The sequence below is a fragment of the Lygodium microphyllum genome, chromosome 28 (genome assembly GCF_053477565.2).
Source record: "Lygodium microphyllum isolate KBCC chromosome 28, Lygodium_microphyllum_v1.1.10, whole genome shotgun sequence".
NCBI lineage: Eukaryota > Viridiplantae > Streptophyta > Polypodiopsida > Schizaeales > Lygodiaceae > Lygodium > Lygodium microphyllum.
This window is the reverse complement of record NC_141162.1, coordinates 2,068,224-2,086,643: the sequence shown is the minus strand read 5'-3', so window position 1 is coordinate 2,086,643 and position 18,420 is coordinate 2,068,224. Positions and strand designations below refer to the sequence as shown.

The 18,420-nt window shown below is 44.9% G+C and overlaps 1 protein-coding gene across 1 annotated transcript in view; it reads left to right on the top strand.

Moving 5' to 3' along the window:
• Positions 1-234: 234 nt before the first annotated feature.
• The window catches only part of LOC148011127 (Tetratricopeptide repeat (TPR)-like superfamily protein), a 56,327-nt gene continuing 38,141 nt past the window's right edge, over positions 235-18,420 (top strand). The window contains exon 1 of the mRNA XM_087669844.1: positions 235-641. Within this exon, the coding sequence (XP_087525970.1) occupies positions 474-641 (168 nt within the window). The 5' untranslated portion in view covers positions 235-473. The remainder of the gene's footprint in view (positions 642-18,420) is intronic.

Here is an 18,420-nt window from a genome sequence, read left to right as displayed (position 1 = left end):
GCTACTACCAGACGAACAGACCAAAACTCACCTTAAGCAAGATCCTCTTAACTAATTTGGGATGCAGATAGATTGTGGCGACCATAGAAGCGCAATCCATGTTTCAAAACTCTCACACCCACAATACTCAACCCATAGGGAGACCAATTGGGTTACAACCCCATTGGGCCCTTAACAAGTTGTAAAGCATGCCCTTACAAACAACGCTAACAGATGGGTAGACCAGAACTCATGTCAATCAAATCGTTAGAATTTAGCACGCCATTTATCAACTCTCTCTCTCTCTCTCTCTCAGACCGCGGATAAGCTTGTTGCACGATGCATCTCTCTTTCGTGTGGAGAATCAGATACAGCCATTGGCTCCCGTTAATGGATTTGTCCGCATGCTAAGGCTCGCTTCCGCCCTCGCCTCGTATCGATAGCCAGGCCCGCCATATCCCGCCTGTTCATTCCATTGAGAGGTGCACTGGTCCATGGGGTCCAGGACCGAGCGCGCGCATCAGAAGTACAGGGAAGGCAAGTATGAAGAGGCTCTGCAGCTCTACAGCGATGCTTTGGCATCTGCAAAGCTTCTCCAGCACAAGATCGCGTTGCATAGCAATCGTGCCGCCTGCCATCTCAAATTGCGTAACTTCAGGAAGGTCTTTTCCATCTCATTGCTTTGCTGTAAGGTTCACATTTCAGTGCCTTCTGCTATAGACCTACGGTTTTCATCATTGCATGTGTATCTACAAAGAGGAGAAAGAGTATAGTCATTTTCTAGATTACATTGTGTTAGAACAAGTTGAGAAAGAGATATCGCTGAAGAAATTGAACGAGCGCAGCTATTGTGAAGAATTGCTCCGTTTTAAAAACAAGTTGAGGCAAGGAGACATACTGTTGAAGATTATGCTCAGTGCATTCAGCCTTCGCTCTTGGAAATAGAATGCCAGGAACTGATGCAGAGCGTCTTTGTGCTTGTTGTCCAGATGACACGGCCTTTGAACTTGTTAATGTTCATAAACCCTTGTAATTTTTGTTAGCCATGAATGCTCTTATCAGAATTAAGCTAGAAGGACATGTATGCTCTAGAATAGATAGATAGATAGATTTTTTTTTTTTTTGCTGTTGGATGTCGAAAAATATATATATATATATAAATGAGCAATCTGTCTTATTTTTTAATGATTTTTAAAATATCCGAGGAGGGGTTGGTCACGAGATACATTTCCAGGGGTCTGGTACTATTTTGCCTTCACACTAGATATAGAATGTCAGTACCAGCACAGAATGTTTACCTCATTCTCTAGATTACATGGCTTTCGAGCAGGTTGATGCCTGTATTTTTTGCTAGCTAGTTTTATCATTTAAGCTAAAAGGATATGTATGCTTTCAAAACTCAAGTTTAGTGGTGCTTGTTGAAAAGCTTTATGTGTTGGTTAGTCATAAAGCTGCAGTTTTCTTGCACTTTTAAAAGGCTGTGTATCAGGTCATCATCTGGAGATTGTTTTGCAGAATCTAGTAGTTGGACATGTAAACAATACCTCAGACTCAACTGTATACTTCATTTGAGGTATTGTATGGTTGCCCATTGACTAACACGTATACAAAGCTTTGGAGCATCTTCGTTGCAGTTTATGCCTCGCTGACCAATTCATGATATGAAGCAACTATTTGAATGTGTTAAGGAGAATCACAGTGCAAGGAAGAAAGTGCTGGTTGGTAGGCTGGCAAACACGATATGATGGAGAGTGGTTGAGCCTCTGCAAAACATGAATTGCATCAAGTGCTTCTGACAAAGCAAATCTCTTCATATGTAGTTCACACATACAACCGTTGTTTTAGGATTGAGAAGCAAAGATACCCTGAAAGACCACTGCGAAGGCATATTTGGAAATTTGCTACATTAGATGATCTAATTCTTGCTAAATATTGCTTACAAACTTGATTATCTTCAACTAATAGATTCAAATTACAACCATTGAAAGAGAGACCACTCACATGGAAACTTTGCTCTTTCCAACAATATCCTTCATTTCTTTCTACCCTTTCCACTTGTTCCTACTTGCTTGCTTGATCCACCTATGGGTATCCATTTCGAATGGCCCGCCCACTATTTCCACATGCAGCCATGTGCCAACCTACCTCATCTTTTGGCCACAATGGGATGCCTACAAGTCTTTTGTCCCTTGACCACCACTACTTTGCCCAAGTAGATTGCAATGCCCACTCACATTTCCATATTGATTGCATTGTCCTTGTGCTATCCTATCTATCTTCATGTCTTTTGTGTCCAACGATTGTCTCCAAGCCACACTTTTGCCTCTTGGTACTTAATAGATGTATAAGCTTTTTGTTGGGGGTAAAGGCGCCTCTGCCTAGCTGCCCGTGTATTACTACACTGACAGTACCTGCCACTGCACACTGCAGGTGGTGGGTGCCCTTCACCGTCACTTTATTCTTTATTCTTTTTGTGACAGTTTGAATAAAGAAAGGCCCGGTCACACATTGACTGTTGGAGTTTCCATTTGTGTCTCTCTCTCTTTTCTTGCTCTTATTCTTCGCCATAGCTCACTTCTAAGCAAGCTTCGAGCCTTCTCACCTTTCAACTAGTATCAGAGCGAGGGTTCCCGATTTTTCGAGCTTGGTTCGTGGCATTCTTAGCTTCCATTCAAATACCTACAGCATTGGGTCTCCTTTTCGGCAGCCATAGCTGACCTTCCCTAGCTCTCGTCACGCCCCAGCTTCCCGAGCACCTTCCTGGCCTATTGAGGCACCCTCAAGGCATTGCTACAGAGGTATTGAAGTGTTCTTTTAGTGCTTTTATTTAGTTCTCAGGTTGCAGTGAATCAGGTCAAACTCTCGGAGCTTGGATCTTGCTTCCTCTTGTATTTGGGCACTTGAGGTTTGTTGTGGGCCTCCCCGGGCATCCCTTGGAGCCTCTAATCACTACCATTGAGGCCATGTGGATGTACAGTAGCAGAAGAAGAGATCAGCAAATTTGCTCCATTTTTTGGCTGATCTGGATAGCACACTACAACAGCTCACTTCCTCCTCATTGATGGCTATGTCATGCTTCTTCGGGCTTGGCAATGATCTCTAACACATATTGAAGTCTCCTTGCTCATTGGCATCAAATTTGGGTCTGATTTGTACATTCCCAGGATTGTTTACAGTAGTTCCACAGTCATGTTATGCAGAAGTAACATTGGCATCTAATGCTATGTTTGTTTGGGCACTTCTACTTAAGCGGTTTGGTACCTATTGATGCCCGATTGTTTGGGGGATGCAAGGCACATGTTATGCCATCATTTTAGACTCTTGTTGAAAATACTCAGTTTTGAATAGTAAATCGCTGCTGTACCATAGTGGGCTGAAGCCTATTTACCTCATGTTCGATTATGCCTATTGGTTTTGGGCTATGTCTTTGGGATATGCAATGAAGTATTGACCTTCATCGGGGTACGATATCGAGCTTGTCTTTGGTTCCGTATCTTTATTTGAGCATGAGCTTGGCTTTGGAATGCATTTGATGCTCCGTCTTGGATGTACATATGGCATGTATGCTACATATGTCTCACCGGTCTTGGCATGCTTGGCCTATGCCACTACTACATGCTAGTTACATTGTTTGGAGCCGATTGCTACTAGTGCCTTGTCTTGGCTTGCATTTGGCTTCTCGGAACTTGGGATATTTCTTGGCTTGCCAAAGTTGTATATGGGATGCAGTTGATGTCTATGGATGCTATACTTGGAGGCTACATAACCTATATGCTCATGATGTCTTATTGATGTCTGGTCTTGTTCTTTCATCTCTGGTGCTCTCATATGCCTTTCTTGAGCTTCTTGGCTTGATCCATACGGCTTTTGTGCTAGTGGGAGCATCATTGGATGTTTGACAGACATTGAGCAGGTGGTTTATGCTATTGAGCTTTGAGTCTTTTGAGACTTGGATCTTCTTTACTTGGATGTTGTATGGTTGATATGTCGTGGTCCGTATACATGTACTTGGGGCTGATTTGGGCTTCGCACACCCTGAGCATACACCTCTTTGTGTCAGGTCTTGCCAGTGTTGTGTACACTTTGCCCTATTACACAAGGGGTGTGCCGGCTTACTGATGGATTCGTTTGACATACTTGGGTGTTTGCTCACTGTCCATATGACTGTCATATGCTGATTTATGCTCGCTTGATGTTGGTTATGCCTTGACAGTCAATGGTTGACTTGGTGCATTGGTTTTGCCTACAGTTTGCTCTCATTGTACCTGGCTGTAATTTATTACAGCAAGCAGTTATGTATGGACTGATGTGGAATTTTCATGCTGAATCATCTTGATTTTATGTACTTTAATGGTACTTGGTGGGCAGCATCATTAGCTATCAGTTCGTGGTTATTTTACCTTGGTTTTGACTGTATTTCGGCTATTTACAGCAGAAAACAACAAGCAGTTTTGAATTGTCTGCACTGTTTTGGACTGCATTATGGGTTCTTCTTCCACTGATAGTGCTATCTTTAACATCACTAAGCTTGATGGTACGAATTATGCCTATTGGAAAAGCCAAGTTTGGCAGGTATTGGTGCAAAAATCGCAGATAAAGCCACTAAGGATGCATGGCAAGCAACCTGAAGCTGACTGATGACGGATGGGATGAGCTTGATGAGTTATGCAAGTCCACCCTCATCTTGTCTCTCACTGAACAGGTGCATTACAATGTGGTTGAGGAATCACAGAGTGCTTGGCAGCTTTGGGATAAAATTAAGAACCTCTATGACAAGAAAAGTCTAGGAAGTCAGATGTATTGGCTGAAGCAGCTTATAGACGTGCGCATGAAGGAGAATATGACAATGTTTGCTCATTTGCTAGTTTCATGCTATTCTCAAGAACTTGACTTCGCAGGGTATTAACTTTAATGACGAGGTTACTTCATTGTTTTTGCTTGGGACTCTAAGTGAGTCATGGGATATATTCCGCACTGCCTTATGTGCTCCTGCTACTATTTTGAACTTGCTTGATGTAGAGAGTGCTCTTCTGCAGGAAGAGATCAACCGTGAGAACTTGGATGCCTCTCGTGTGTCGCTTGCTTTGACTGTTAGAGGCAGAGATGGTAATGGCAAGAATGACCGTAAGAATGGCCGTGGCAGAGACTCGCAGAAGTCTAGGTCTAAGTCGCATGGTAAGTCGCGCAGCAAGTCTCGTGGGAGAAATGCTAATGTGACGTGTCATCATTGCGGCAAGAAGGGTCATATACACCCACAGTGTCATGAGTTGCGCAATGAGAAGTGCAAAGAGAAGGGGAAAGACAAAGTACAGGAAAAGTCTTCTGATCGCAACATTATGCTTGCGAAATCCAGTGTGAAAATCGAGGAGATAAATGTCGTGTAGACTAATGTTTCCGATGGGGAGTACATACTTGCCGCTAGTTCTTGTGATGCTATATCGTTGACTGATATTTACTCTATGTATGCACAGTGCTGGCTTTTGGATTGTGGTGCTTCATTTCATGTTACACCATGGGGTGAGTGGTTTCACTCCTTGTCTCTGGTTCAGTTCGCTTGGGTGATGACAGTTTACTTGCTATTGTTGGCATTGGGGATGTACGGTTGCAGTTCTCTATTGGTAGTACTTTTTTGTTACAAGATGTACGTCATGTATTTGCGCCTACATGCAGTCTTATGTCTGTAGGGCAGCTTGATGATACTGGGTTTCATGTTTCATTTGGGGATTCTGCTTGGAAGATCACCTGTTGTAAACTTGTGCTTGCTAGAGGTGCCAAAGCTGGCAGTCTTTATCCTCTTGTAGTTGATGGGTCCTTTGTTGACCATGTTTTGTTAGTGGGTGCTATCCCGCATGTATCTCTTTGGCATGCCCGTTTGGGCCATATGTCCTTGAAGGGAAAGAAAATGCTTTCTAGTTTGTAGTACTTACCGCTCCTTGATTATGCATGTTTTGATTCATGTGAGCATTGTCTTTATGGCAGATAGACTAGGAATACGCATAAGAAGTTTGGTAGGACACGCATGAGTGAGTCCCTGGCATTGGTACATTCGGATGTCTATGGACCCATGCCCTGTCAGTCTATGGGTGGTGCAAAGTATTTTGTGACGTTCATTGACGATTTTTCACATAAAGTCTGGGCTTACCTCATTAAGCTTAAGTCCGAAGTCTTGGCTATGTTTCAGAGATGGCTTGCATTGGTTGAGAACCAGACTGGGCATAGGTTGAAATGCCTTAGGACTGACAATGGGGGAGAATATGTGTCACGTGCTTTTGAGCAACTATGTGACGAGAGGGGTATTAAGCGTCAGTTGACCGCCCCCTATACCCCACCCCAGAATGATTTGGCTGAGCGGATGAATAAAACCATCCAGGATTGTGTACGCAGTATGCTTAGCCATGCAGGCTTACCACAGAGCTTTTGGGCTGAAGCAGTCAATACATCTGTGCATGTCATAAATAGATCACCTTCTAGTGGTTTGGATTTCTAGGTTGCAGAGGAGGTATGGACTGGGAAACTTCCGACTTATGTGCATCTACGTGTCTTTGGATATGAGGTATTCTGCCATATGCCCAAAGAAAAACGTACTAAGTTGGATCCTAAGAGTGTCAAATGCATTTTCCTTGGCTATGGAGATCCTTGCTTATTTGGTACTTTATGTGGACGATATGTTGATAGCAGGGAAAGCTCATGATGGGCTGGATACTCTTAAATCTCAGGTGAAGAAGAGCTTTGAGATGAAGGATTTGGGACATGCCTCTCACATTCTTGGTATGCGCATTAAGCGCGACATGCATTAGGGACTACTCTACCTCTCATAGAGGGAGTATATTCATAAAGTCCTTGAGCGTTTTCATATGCAGGATGTAAAGCCTATTGGCTGTCCATTACCTTCTTATGTGAAGGTTTCATAGGCCGATTATCCGCATACAGATGAGTAGAGGACCGAGATGGCCAAGATCCCTTATGTATCAACTGTGGGCAGTTTGATGTATATCATGATAGCCACTCGTCCAGATATTGCCTTTGCAGCTGGTGTTGTGGCACGCTATATGGCTACACTTGGCAAAAAGCATTGGGATGCTGTAAATGTCAGAGTGCAGCGATGCGGAAGCGTGGGACCAAGGCTGAGAGAGAGAGAGAACGCAGAGAGAAGAGAGAGAAAGGGACAGTGGAAGATGGAGATCTGTTGTTTAAAGTGTGCTGTATACAAAGATATGCAGATATGTACACGGGCGCAGTGCACGGGACTGCATGTCTCCACCTCGACGATGCAACCTGCTGTTCACCTCGAAGTCTGCTGCAGTCTGCACGATCTCCAGCCTGAAATCTGCAAACAGAAGTGTAATCTGCACGAATCTCCAGCCTGAAACCTGCAATCAGAAGCGTGGAAGACTGCAGAATGTCGGCTATATATAGCCAACAAAAATGTGCCCTGAAAAAACAGGTCGACTGCATTAAATGCAGTCGACTGATCAGTACAAGTTGGACTGCCACATGGCAGTCCGACTGGTCAGTCCGACCAGTTTGCCGTACTGTACGGCCAGGGATCTAATATCACTAACACCCCCTCTCAGAGCCTGGACGGGGCAGAAGCCTGAAGGATCTGGCATGTCTTCGAAGTAGAGCCTGGGGAAACGCCTTCGTAAACAAATTTGCAAGATTGTCCTCCGTCTTGCAGTATTCCACAGCTATGGTCTCATCCAGAAGCTTCTCTTTGATGAAGTGGTATTGGATCTCTATGTGCTTCGTCCGGGCATGGAAAACAGGATTCTGTGCCAAGGCAATGCAACTCTCATTGTTGCATTGCAGCAAAGTAGGACGAGTCTGGGGGTAGCCAAGCTCCTTCAACAATCTCCGAAGCCACACAGTCTCACATGTGGTGGAAGACGCGGCCCGATACTCCGCCTTAGTAGACGAAAGGGCTGCCGTGGGTTGCTTCTTGCTACTCCATGAGATAACACCTGCACCCAAGGTAAAATAGTAGCCTGTAGTAGACCGCCTGTGGTCCACATCACCAACCTAATCCGAATCGCTCCAACCTGCAAGTACAAGATCTGAACCACCTGTGCCTGCTGGATAATAAATCCCTAAGTCAGATGTCCCCCTCAAATATTGAAGTATCCTCTGGGCAGCTTGCCAATGCACCGTCTGAGGTTCACTCATGAACCCCGCCAAGAGACCAACATAAAAACAAAGATCAACACGAGTGTTGAGGAGCCAAATCAATGGTCCAATCAACTGACGATAGCGGGAAGCATCCGCCAAGGGAGAATCTGAATGTGAAGTGGCCTTCTAGTTCGGATCCATAGGAGTAGAAATGGTCCGACAATCCTCCATCGCAAAAGAAACCAAGAGCGCCTGTACATATCTCTGCTAAGAGATGAAAATCCCCCTCTGATACTGATAAATCTCATGGCCCAAGAAGAAGTGGAGTAGACCCGTCTGTCATCTCGAACGCCTGATGTAAAGCTGCCTTCGTCTCTTTGGCCTTCTGTGCATGATCACTTGTGACAATCAAATTGTCAACATACAACACCAAAAGCACACAACCAGCCTCGGAAGTGTGTACATAAAGCTGCGGATCGGCCTTGGAACGCCGATATCCCAATTGTGACTGAAGGAACGAGTCAATCTTCTCCTTCCATGCACGCAGAGCCTGCTTGAGGCCATACAAGGCCTTCTTCAACCTATAGACTTGCCCATTTGAAGATTCAAAGCCAGGAGGCTGCTCGACATAGATCTCCTCCTTCAAATCACCATTGAGGAAGGCTGACTTCACATCCAATTGGTAGACAGGCCATCTCCTATGGCCAGCTAGGGCAAGAACAGCTCGAATAGTCGCCATACGAGCAGTGGGGGCAAAAGTATCATGACAATCAATCCTTGGGCGTTGTGCAAAACCTTTAGCAACAAGGCGAGCCTTTTGCTTGTCCAAAGAACCATCGCTAAGGTACTTGGTCTTGAAGACCCATTTGACGCCAATCACCTTCTTATTCGAGGGGCGAGGCCTGAGATACCAAGTGCCATTCCTCTCAATAGCCTCCAACTCGGCTTCCATAGCTTTTTTCCATGGTGCGGACTGTAAAGCCTTCTTTACGGAGGTGGGCTCGCGATCCTGCATAACACGGGTCATCAAACAATAGTTAGAGCAAACAAGCTTAGTAGAATGTGTCTGGTGCCTCCATGACCGCCGCGGACCATCCTGCGGTCCCCACTCCTCAGGGACCTCCTCGATCCCTGAATCTCGGAGTGTGTCACGGGCCCAACAAGGAGGAGGCCGGACCTCTCCTCGTCGCTCTCCATCAGCTGAAGACTTTGGAATATCTACCGGTGGTAACTCCTTGGGGGTGACTGGTGGAACAGTAGACTCTGTATCGGAAATAGAATCGAAATTAAAAGGCTTGGGCTCCAAAGGAACTATCTCGAGAGCCCAACTCTCCCCTGGATCTCCAAGAACGGGATGCTCCTCACCCGCTGCTATGCCCGGAACCTCCACGAACCGCACATCTCGACTGGTGTACATATCCCGCTTGATGGGATCATACGAACGATAGTCTTGGGACTGAGAGCTGTAGCCAACAAACACCTGTCTTCGGGAAGCTGCTTCAAATTTATCATGATGAGTCTTGGGAATGTGAACATAGGCATCACACCCAAAAACCTTGAAATAAGAAACATCGGGCTTAGTCCCAAAGTAAGCCTCAAAAGGTGTCATCCCATCAACGGCCGAAGTGGGGGATCGATTAAGGATGTGGACTGCAGTAGCCACAGCCTTGGCCCACATAAATTGAGGTCTCTGTCTCAGTGCTCCATCATGGTGTGCGCCATCTCGATCACACTTCTGTTCTTCCGTTCAAGAATGCCATTTTCTTGAGGAGTGTTGGTGTTAGCAAACTCCTGGTGAATGTCTTTATCTGCACAAAAACGAGCAAACTCATTAGAAACAAATTCACCACCCTGATCGGATCGCAAGGTCTTCAATCGCCGGCCCGATCGGTTCTCCTCAAATAGAAGCCAATCCTTGAAGTGGGAGAAGGCCTCCGACTTCAACCGCCAAAAAGTAGGCCCAAGTCATCCTGCTGTAGTTATCTACGATCAATATGAAGTACGAGCTCCCTTTCAAGGACTCGTTCCTCATAGGGCCACAAAGATCCATAGATGCAAGCTCTATCGGGGAAGTAGACCGCCACAAAGCTTTGTTGGGAATCACATCCCTATGCTGCTTCCCACGAATGCAGGAGACGCATGGCTGTTGGCTCACCACTATGTCCGACAACCCTCGAACAAGCTGTCCAAGTGACGCCCTTCGAAGATAATCATAGTTGAGGTGACCAAACCGAGCATGCCATAGCTTTAACTGTGCTTGAGAGGTAAGAAGAAGAGTAGGGAGAGCGGTAGAAGATGTCAATTTGTAGATGCCGTTCTCCTCATATCCTGATGAGAGAACTTTCCTTGACCCACGATCAAGGACTCGCACTGAATCACTGTCAGACTCCACCAAAAGTCCAAGTGAACAAATCTTATGAACCGAAAGTAGATGATACCCCAAACCTGGCACATGCAAGACCTCTGAGGTATGGGAACCACCACGTCCATCTGGAATAAGTTGCATCTCACCCCGTCCTGCAATAGACACCGAAGAGCTATCTCCGATGAGAATCTGCCCACGCAAAGGTCCCAACTGGGTAACAGCAATTGATAAAGGAGTCATGTGCTGGGAGGCACCACTGTCAACCATCCATTCTCGAGCCTGGGGAGCTGTCATTGCAGCATCAGAAGCCTTCGGTATAGAGTCCTCAATGACTGCTAGATGAAGAAACGCAGCTGATGAGGGTGCAGCCACTGCTCCAGAATCCTTGGAGTCCTTCTTGTTGGTGTCCTTCTTGTCTTTGTCGGGGCAATCCTTCTTCCAATGGCCGGTCTTACCACAAATATGGCATGTGGATTCTTTTTCCTTGTCCTTCTTTGACTTGTTGTCCTCCTTCTTCTTTTGGTCCTTCCCCTTCTTCTGAGAGGCTTGACCTGTCAAGGCTTCCGACTTGGAAGTATGCTCTCCCTTTAGTTGTTTCTCTTGGTCCAAGACCATACGAACCAGCTCTTCCCACCGAAGAGTAGACTCACGCCCCGAAGCAATAAGGACGGAGTAAAAAGCGCCGAATCGTGGCGGCAACTGGGACAAGAGTGCGATCGCCATGTCTTCGGAGGAAATCGGCTTCCCCGCATTCTGAACTTGCATCTGAAGCTGTCTAAGCTTGTTAATGTGCTCCCGCGACGAAGAAGACTTGTTCACGGACAAGGTCCGCGTCTGCACCTTCAAAGAAACCCGCTTCATAAGGGTCATCCGGTTATACATCTGGTCAAGCTCCAGCCATATCTCCCGAGCCAGCATCAAGTGCTCGACGTGGGCTATCACGGCTGTAGTACAAGACAGAAAAAGAAAAGAACGAATCCGGGCATTCAGTTTGTCCCAGTGGGACTGTGCCTTGGCTAACTCCGCACGAGCATCGGAAGAGAGTTTGGACTCATCTCTTACCGAGGGTCGGTCGATCTCCTCCTATACAAGCTCTGTCAAATCATAAGACTCAAGGATGGCAAACATCATCACGCGCCAGATGAGGTAATTGTCGCCATCGAGCTTGTGATCTGCAGAGGAAGAGCCGGTAAGACAGGCACCTTCCAATCCATGATCGTTTGGAACTCCAAGTCAATCTCTGTAGACATCTTCACCTGTAATGCCTTCACAAACGCAAAAGTAGCCCCCTCTGACTGTGAAAACGCAGCCTACTAGGGCTCTTTCTTCCACGTCCGTACCTTCTTCACCCGCCGGAGGCGATGAAAAAGCAAAACCTGCACTTGAAAGCTGAAAACTCAGCCTTCCTCCTCTTCAAACAGCAGTAAACATAAACAAATCCACCAACTGGACTCCTTTCCCACGCGCCCACGCTCGCTTCAGTCTTGTTCCGATGCGCAGCCCTCCCACTCGCCCTTGAACGTTGGAAACGCAGCCTTGTGTCGCGATGGAATCTCCTCTTCAGCTAGGTTCTTCACTCAGTCAGCCCTTCTTCACTGCTCTGATACCATGTCAGAGTGCAGCGATGCGGAAGCGTGGGACTGAGACTGAGAGAGAGAGAGAACGCAGAGAGAAGAGAGAGAGACAGTGGAAGATGGAGATCTGCTGTATAAAGTGTGTTGTATACAAAGATATGCAGATATGTACACGGGCGCAGTGTGCGGGACTGCGTGTCTCCACCTCGACGATGCAACCTGCTGTTCACCTTGAAGTCCGCTGCAGTCTGCACGATCTCCAGCCTGAAATCTGCAAACAGAAGTGTAATTTGCACGAATCTCCAGCCTGAAACCTGCGATCAGAAGTGTAGAAGACTGCAGAATGTCGGTTATATATATCCAGTAAAAATGCGCCTTGAAAAAATAGGTCGGCTGCATTAAATGCAGCCGACTGACCAGTACAGGTCGGACTGCCACGTGGCAGTCCGACTGGTCAGTCCGACCAGCCTGCCGTACTGTACGGCCAGGGATCTGATATCGCTAACAGTAAAGGGTATCATGAGATACTTGAATGGCACAACAAATATGTGTATTTGCTATGGCAACCAAGATACAGGAGTTGTAGGCTACACAGACTCCGATTATGCAGGACATGCAGATAGTAGGAATTCCACTTTCGGCTATGTCTTTACCTATACTAGAGGTGCTGTTTCTTGGATATCTAGGGTTCAGAAATGTACAGCTCTCTCTCCCACTGAGGCTGAGTATGTTGCAGCCATTGAGGCTTAAGGAGGGCATATGGTTGGGCTGTTTGGTTCATGACCTTGGGATTGATACTATCCCTATGTTGCATTCGGATTCTATGAGTGCTATTTAGCTAGCTAAGAATCCAGTTTTTCATGCGAAGACGAAACACATTGAGGTGAGATATCACTTCATACGTGGGGTTGTGGAGGACAAGTCTGTTGACCTTGTCAAGATTTCCACTAACGAAAATCCTGCAGATCTGCTTACGAAAAGCCTCACTACTGAGCGCTTTGCCTTCCTCAAGAGATTGATGGGCGTTGGATGAGATGATGTTTTTCCTCATTCTGTTGTACATGTGTACATTGTACAGTCTTTTCTTTTTCTTTTCCCTCCTCACTGGGGCAGATTCGCCTTTAAGTGGGAGGTTGTTGGGGGTAAAGGCGCCTTTGCCTAGCCGCCTGTGTATTACTACACTGACAGTACCTGCCACTGCATACTGCAGGTGGCGGGCGCCCGTCACTGTCACTTTATTCTTTATTCTTTTTGTGACAGTTTGAATAAAGGAAGGCCCGGTCACACATTGATTGTTGGAGTTCCCATTTGTGTGTCTCTCTCTCTTCTTGCTCTTGCTCTCCACCATAGCTTACTTTCAAGCAAGCTTCGATTCTTCTCACCTTTCACTTTTGGTGATCTACATAGGTGCAAATGTAGACGTTGAACCTTAACAAGTCATCTTCTATGCGGGTGCATGTCAACAAGCTACGACAACTTCAAATGCATGTTCAGAATGCAGGGAGGGTGATCAAATTCGAAGACATGGCGATAACTCTTTTGTCATAGTTAGTGCTTAGGTATGGTGCTTTTTACTCCGTCTTGATTGCTTCAGAGCGGGAGTCGACTCTTCGGTGGGAGGAGTTGGTTCCTAATATTCCAATAGTGGGATGTGTAGGAGTCCTTGACTATGTTTGAGATGGACGGATGCAAGTCCCTATCGACTCCTATAGATCTGAGTTGGAAGGCCATGGTCCATGTTGATTCACCTTTGGTGGATGCTACTTGTTCTAGGTAGCTTATTGGGTCCCTGATTTCGCTTCTCAATACTTGTCTTGATTTGTGTTATGTTGTAGGTTTGTCGGCCGGGTTCATGATTGAACCTAAAGAGGTACATTGGCAGGCTGCTTTGTGGATTTTGCGGTTCCTAAGGGGGACCCCCGATCTAGGGCTCTTGTATCTAGCAGATACTAGTGGTTCAAATCTTGTGCTTACAGGTTGGAGCGATTCAGATTGGGCTGGTGATGAGGACCATCGGAGGTCCATGACAAGTTATTGCTTTACCTTGGGTGCAAGTGCTATTTCATGAAGTAGTAAGAAGCAACCCACAGTTGCCTTATCTTTAACTAAGGGAGAGTATTGAGTGGCATCTTCTGCCACATGCAAGACGGTGTGGCTTCGGAGGTTGTTGAAGGAGCTTGGCTACCAGTCAACCAGTCCTACTACACTTCATTGCGACAATGAAAGTTGCCTTGCCTTGGTTTGGAATCCTGTGTTTCATGCTAGGATGAATCACATTGAGCTACAGTACCATTTCATTTGGGAGAAGCTTTTGGATGAGACTATTGATGTGGTTTACTGCAAGACAAAGGACGACCTAGCAGATTTGTTTATGAAGGTGCTTTCCCAGGCTTTACTCTATTAGCCTTCTAGATCCCTTAGGCTCATGCTGTCACAACTCTATAGTAACAGAATTTGTATCCTTTTTCATTAATTTGTCTATATAATGATTTATTAAATTTATTTCCTTCGCACTAATTAGATATAAAGAAAAGTGCAGTGGAGCTGGCCACTGATGAGTGGTCACAGGTTATGGTGGACCCACGCAGTGGGTTAGAGAAAAGATAGTTTACACTTCCACCTATATGGCCTGATTGGGCGTCTGTGACCAGAACTCATACATATCAGGGTTAGACTCGCACACAGAAAGGATTGATGCCTTGAAGTGTGGGCTAGATCCACCAGAACAGACAGTTACAATCAACAAGATGGCATGATCATGAAATGCTTGTATAATATGCATGTGTGGGCTAAAAGCTTGAAATGCGCATTTCTTTGCATAGGAAAGTCACATGAAGATTCTGATACCGTTTTTGCGATGTACACGGAAAAAGCTTTCATATGACATCCATATTGGGGGGAGTCCCTAAATTTTAGGAGATCCCTAAATTTTAGGAGCCTCAAATTAGCCTAAAAATGCTAGTTCTAAAAAATAGGGATGTCATTCTAAAAATAGTAAGTTCTGTACTCTGACTGTGCTTACTAAATTTGGTTGTTTCTATTCTTGACAGTATTCAGTCCAAAAAGGAAGGCCATAGAGAAGAGACAAGTGTCAAGACACTTGTCACACAAGTTTCCAAGTGTCCCACCACTTGTCACATCTCAATACATGTGGCTGGACACTTGTCTTGTGCTACTCCACTTTCCCCTTTTGTACTAGCTCTTTCCTCTCCTATAAATAAGAGCTCGTTTTTCTTCATTCAACATCATTTTTCTTTGCTGTAAACTCATGTACAGCACCCACAGATAGCCAGAAACTGGCCCCATCCATCCCCATCATCATCCCCCACTTCTCCATTATCAAATTCCTCCATATTCCCTCTTCTATCACTGCTGTTTTACAGGACAGCAAGCCTGTAAATTCATTAAAGCATCTCCTTCTCAAGCTCTTTCTTCCATTTTAGGAACAAGAAGCAAGCCCTATCCATGTACTGTTGATCAACGATGGAGAAAGACTGATTTCCCCTCTTTCTTCTCTCATACTGTAAAGAAATCAGTTCTTATCATTGCATAATAGATAATGCATGTGTGTTTGTACATCTTTGCATGATCTTGTGAGAGTGAGAATTACTTCTCCTCACTCTCAGGTTGATTGTAACTGAGCTCTTCCCTAAGGGACTTGGGTTGAGCAGAAATACATTCCTTCCGGGGGGGGGGTTGTCCATCTTCAACCCTCAATCTTGTCTCCATTACTTTTACATTTTCATGGCTGTAATTTTGTGAGTAATTTTCATTTTCAGCTTTAAGTGTTCATTCTCTTTTATATTAAATCTCGAAAACACAAGCGAATATCATAATTGTTAAGCATACTACGTTGTTTGGGGCGTTTACAGTGGTATCAGAGCTTTGGCTCGGTCCTCACCCCAACACTGGTAGTGCTTACAATTATAAGTTTGTTTGTTTTTCAGCCCTTGCATTGAGTGCTTGAGCATATTTTTCTTAGAGTCTCAATGGATCAATTGAGTGCTATCCTTCAAGCCATTCAAAGTCTTAGAGAGGAGAATCAACAAATTCTTGAGCAACTTCTTAAACTAGAAAAAGTTGAGAATCCCAAAGAATTCAAGGAAAGAAGCCCATCTACTTCAAGGAGACAAAGCCATACCAATGAAAGGAGCCAATCAAGAAGTCCAACTACTTCTAAGAGGCAGTCCCATTCTACTTCAAGACAAAGAAAGAGATCGCGTCGAAGCTCATCCTCTTCTTCAAAGTCATTTGGCGCCTACTCTGATGGACCCTCTTCTAGTGACGAAGAGTCACATCCTTCTTGTGGAAGACCTCATCATCGTCAAAGGCGTCGACATTCTTCACCCTCGTCTCCATCTTCATCCCCATCAAGCACTTCATCATCTTCAACCTCAAGATCCGAGCATGGACGAAGGCATAAGAAGAAGAAGAAGACTAAGTCACTATCTCAACTTGAAAAGAAGATCAAGTTCAGTATGTATGATGGTTTCCGAAATCTTGATCTTCTTCTAAAGTTTATTCGTCAATTTCAAATTTTGTATGGTCGTGATAAGTATAAAGAAAAAGAAAAGATTAAGTTTGCAGCTTTACATTTGACCGACTTAGCCCATACTTGGTGGACAGGGTTGGAATATGATTATGCTGCCCCAAAATCATGGCGGTCCTTTGTTCGCATGATATAAAGCCAATTTCTTCCTGTTCATTTCAAAAGAGATGTAAAAATGGAATGGGATCGGCTTTGGGAAAGGAAAAATGAGTCACTTGGTGACTATACCAAGAGATTTTGGGAGCTACTTTTGAAGGTCCAACATTTCAAGAAGATCAGCAGTTCGGAAAAGCTTAGGAAGTTTCAAGGAGGTTTGCATTTTAAACTTCGTACTGCTCTTAATCATTATCATTGTTCTAGTCTCAGGGAACTCATTAACCATGCTGAGACATGGGAAATGGAGCACAATGGCAACAAATCATTCCAAAAGAATGATAACAAGAGAGTAGCTAACGATGAGGAGTATTCAGCCCCAAATGAAGGACAAAAACAGCGGCAAAAGCAGGCATCAAATCAAAAGAAGATGAAGCCCTATGCACCTCCTAATGCTCCTCAATTTCGCTCCAATCTATACCCACAAGCAAAGCAACTTTCCGAAGAAGAAAAGCAGCGCTTCATGAAAGAAGGGAAGTGCTTTAAATGTGGACAAACAGGCCACATAGCGAAGCAATGTCCAAACAAAGGACAAAGCAAGGTTTCTGACAACAAGCCTAAGTCACTAGTGAAAATCAATGCTATCAGTGATGTAGTTGCAAACACAACTCACACTCCAGAGATGCGCAAATTATTAAAAGCTTGGGGACAGTTGCAAGGTAAGCAAGCACTATTCTTGATAGATCTTGGGGCGAATGAAAATGTCATTTCCTTGCAATTAGCTAAAGAGCTTGGATTAAAGAATGAAGAGATGGACAGTCCGGCAGAAGTTCGCCAAGCTTTAAATGCCGATGAAGGTGACACAGTGAAGACTGTGACACCCTACATTGGCAAGCTCAAGTTTCAAATTCAAGGCTACAGTAACGAAGATACCTTCTGTATCGGAGACCTTGATGGTTGCGATGTGATTCTTGGCATGCCCTGGAATCATAGAGTAGATTCAACCATCTTCTCTCAGAAAAAGAAGGTAGAACTCACCAACAAAGGCAAGAAGTACGAGATCCAAGCTGGAGTTTCTAGAGACACCATACCTATGGTAAGCCATATGCAAGTCTCTAGAGCAATTAAGGATTGTGTTCAATGTTGTTTGGGTGGCCTAAGTTGATAAAAATGGAGTTGTAGAATGTGATATCAGTGTAAGTTTAAAGTCAGGAGTTGGCTAGGTTAGGATGATTAGGGCAGCAGTTGGGAACACTTTGACAAAAACAGTCGCAAAGAGGATTGGGGTGATAGTGACAGCAATCTGAACCAATCGCAAATGTGAGCAGCCTTTCAATATTCATGGCAGCAGTTCATGATAATGGGCAGACTCGATGGCACAAATGATGTAGTGATCTAGCACACTTTATTTATAGAGATGGAACCAACCAAAGTTTTAGGGTATTGCTTATGGGACATTGAAACTCAATTGTGTCTGTGAGGTTTAGGGCTGTTTAATGAGCTAATGAAGATTTAACGTACAATGTACATTTCGAAGCTTAACACCCTCTCATAGGCCCAAAATGAGAATCAAGAGGATTGCCAAGCAATGTTCACCCCTTTTGACCTTGAGATGTTCCACCCTAAAGCTGCAAGACCATTGGTTAATGGGTGCACCATGGCTGCCCAAGAACTTGCCAAGCCTTTAGAGATGATGGTTATTTGCCTTAGGAGTCCGAAGGATTTTTCTTGGTTGGTTTTTCGAGTTTGTGCCC